General features: G+C 44.5%; 1 protein-coding gene across 1 annotated transcript; it reads right to left on the bottom strand.

Annotated features, from left to right (window-relative positions):
* Positions 1 to 209: 209 nt before the first annotated feature.
* On the bottom strand, positions 210 to 935 carry LOC137624775 (uncharacterized). The gene has a single exon (XM_068355726.1). It carries the CDS (start codon positions 933 to 935, stop codon positions 210 to 212), a length of 726 nt encoding a protein of 241 aa, XP_068211827.1.
* Positions 936 to 1,742: the final 807 nt, after the last annotated feature.

Genomic DNA, 1,742 nt, shown 5'->3' with positions numbered 1-1,742 from the left:
TCCTCCTTGCAAGATGAACCCGAAGGGCCTCTTCATAGCAAGGTGACTCTGAATGGCCTCATCCCTGTAAGATTAACCCGAAGGGCCTCTTCATTGCAAGATGACCCTGAAGGGCCTCTTCATTGTAAGATGACTCTTAAGTGCCTTTTCTTCATTGCAAGATGACCCTGCAGGGCCTCCTCCTTGCAAGATGATCTCGAAGTGCCTCTTCATTGCAATATGACCCTTAAGGGCTTCCTTTTCATTGAAAGATGACCCTGAAGGGCATTCTCCTTTTTCAAGATGATCTCGAAGGGCCTCTTCATTGCAATATGACCCGTAAGGGCTTCCTTTTCATTGAAAGATGACCCTGAAGGGCCTTCTCCTTGCAAGATGATCTCAAAGGGCCTCTTCATTGCAATATGATCCTTAAAGGCTTTCTTTTCATTGAAAGATGACCCTGAAGGGCCTTCTCCTTGCAAGATGATCTCGAAGGGCCTCTTCATTGCAATATGACCCGTAAGGGCTTCCTTTTCATTGAAAGATGATCCTGAAGGGCCCTCTCCTTGCAAGATGATCTCGAAGGGCCTCTTCATTGCAATATGACCCTTAAGGGCTTCCTTTTCATTGAAAGATGACCCTGAAGGGCCTTCTCCTTGCAAGATGATCTCGAAGGGCCTCTTCATTGCAATATGACCCGTAAGGGCTTCCTTTTCATTGAAAGATGACCCTGAAGGGCCCTCTCCTTGCAAGATGATCTCGAAGGGCCTCTTCATTTCAATATGACCCTTAAGGGCTTCCTTTTCATTGAAAGATGACCCTGAAGGGCCTCCTCCTTGCAAGATGATCTCGAAGGGCCTCTTCATTTCAATATGACCCTTAAGGGCTTCCTCTTCATTGCAAGGTGACTCTGAAGGGCCTCCTCCTTGCAAGATAAACCCGAAGGGCCTCTTCATTGCAAGGTGACTCTGAAGGCCCTCCTCCTTGCAAGATGAACCCGAAGGGCCTCTTCATTGCAAGGTGACTCTGAAGGGCCTCCTCCTTGCAAGATGAACCTGAAGGGCCTCTTCATTGCAAGGTGACTCTGAAGGGCCTCCTCCTTGCAAGATGAACCCGAAGGGCCTCTTCATTGCAAGATGACCCTTAAGGGCCTTTTCCTTGCAAGATGACCCCGAAGCGCCTCTTCATTGCACGATGACCCTTAAGTGTCTCTTCCTTGCAAGATGACCACGAAGCGCCTCTTCATTGCAAGATGACCCTTAAGTGTCTCTTCCTTGCAAGATGACCCCGAAGCGCCTCTTCATTGCAAGATGACCCTTAAGTGTCTCTTCCTTGCAAGATGACCACGAAGCGCCTCTTCATTGCAAGATGACCCTGAAGGGCATCTGAATGCCCAACTTTAGATCATATGTCATTATAAATCTAGTCCGATTTATCATTTAGTCAATCAATTGATTGATAACTCATATGTTTCTTTGCTCCAGTAAACAATAAATCAATCAGTTCGTGGGCTTTATGGTTTTAATATCTCACTAATCAATAGAGTGTAAAGCCCTTGATTTCCAGGTATCAATAAGTAGCAAATCAATCAATTAATCCAAAATTAACTTGTAGTCTTTTTGAGGTAACATCTCAATGAGTGAATGTTTATATACCGTGTATACACACACACTTAGTATATACACTATATATATATATATGTGTGTGTGTATATGTGTATACAGTGTATATAGATATATTCATGGACACACAGATATATATAT

Source organism: Palaemon carinicauda, chromosome 31 (assembly GCF_036898095.1).
Source record: "Palaemon carinicauda isolate YSFRI2023 chromosome 31, ASM3689809v2, whole genome shotgun sequence".
Classification (NCBI taxonomy): domain Eukaryota; kingdom Metazoa; phylum Arthropoda; class Malacostraca; order Decapoda; family Palaemonidae; genus Palaemon; species Palaemon carinicauda.
The sequence above is the reverse complement of the archived record's forward strand: the minus strand, read 5'-3'. Positions and strand labels throughout refer to the sequence as shown.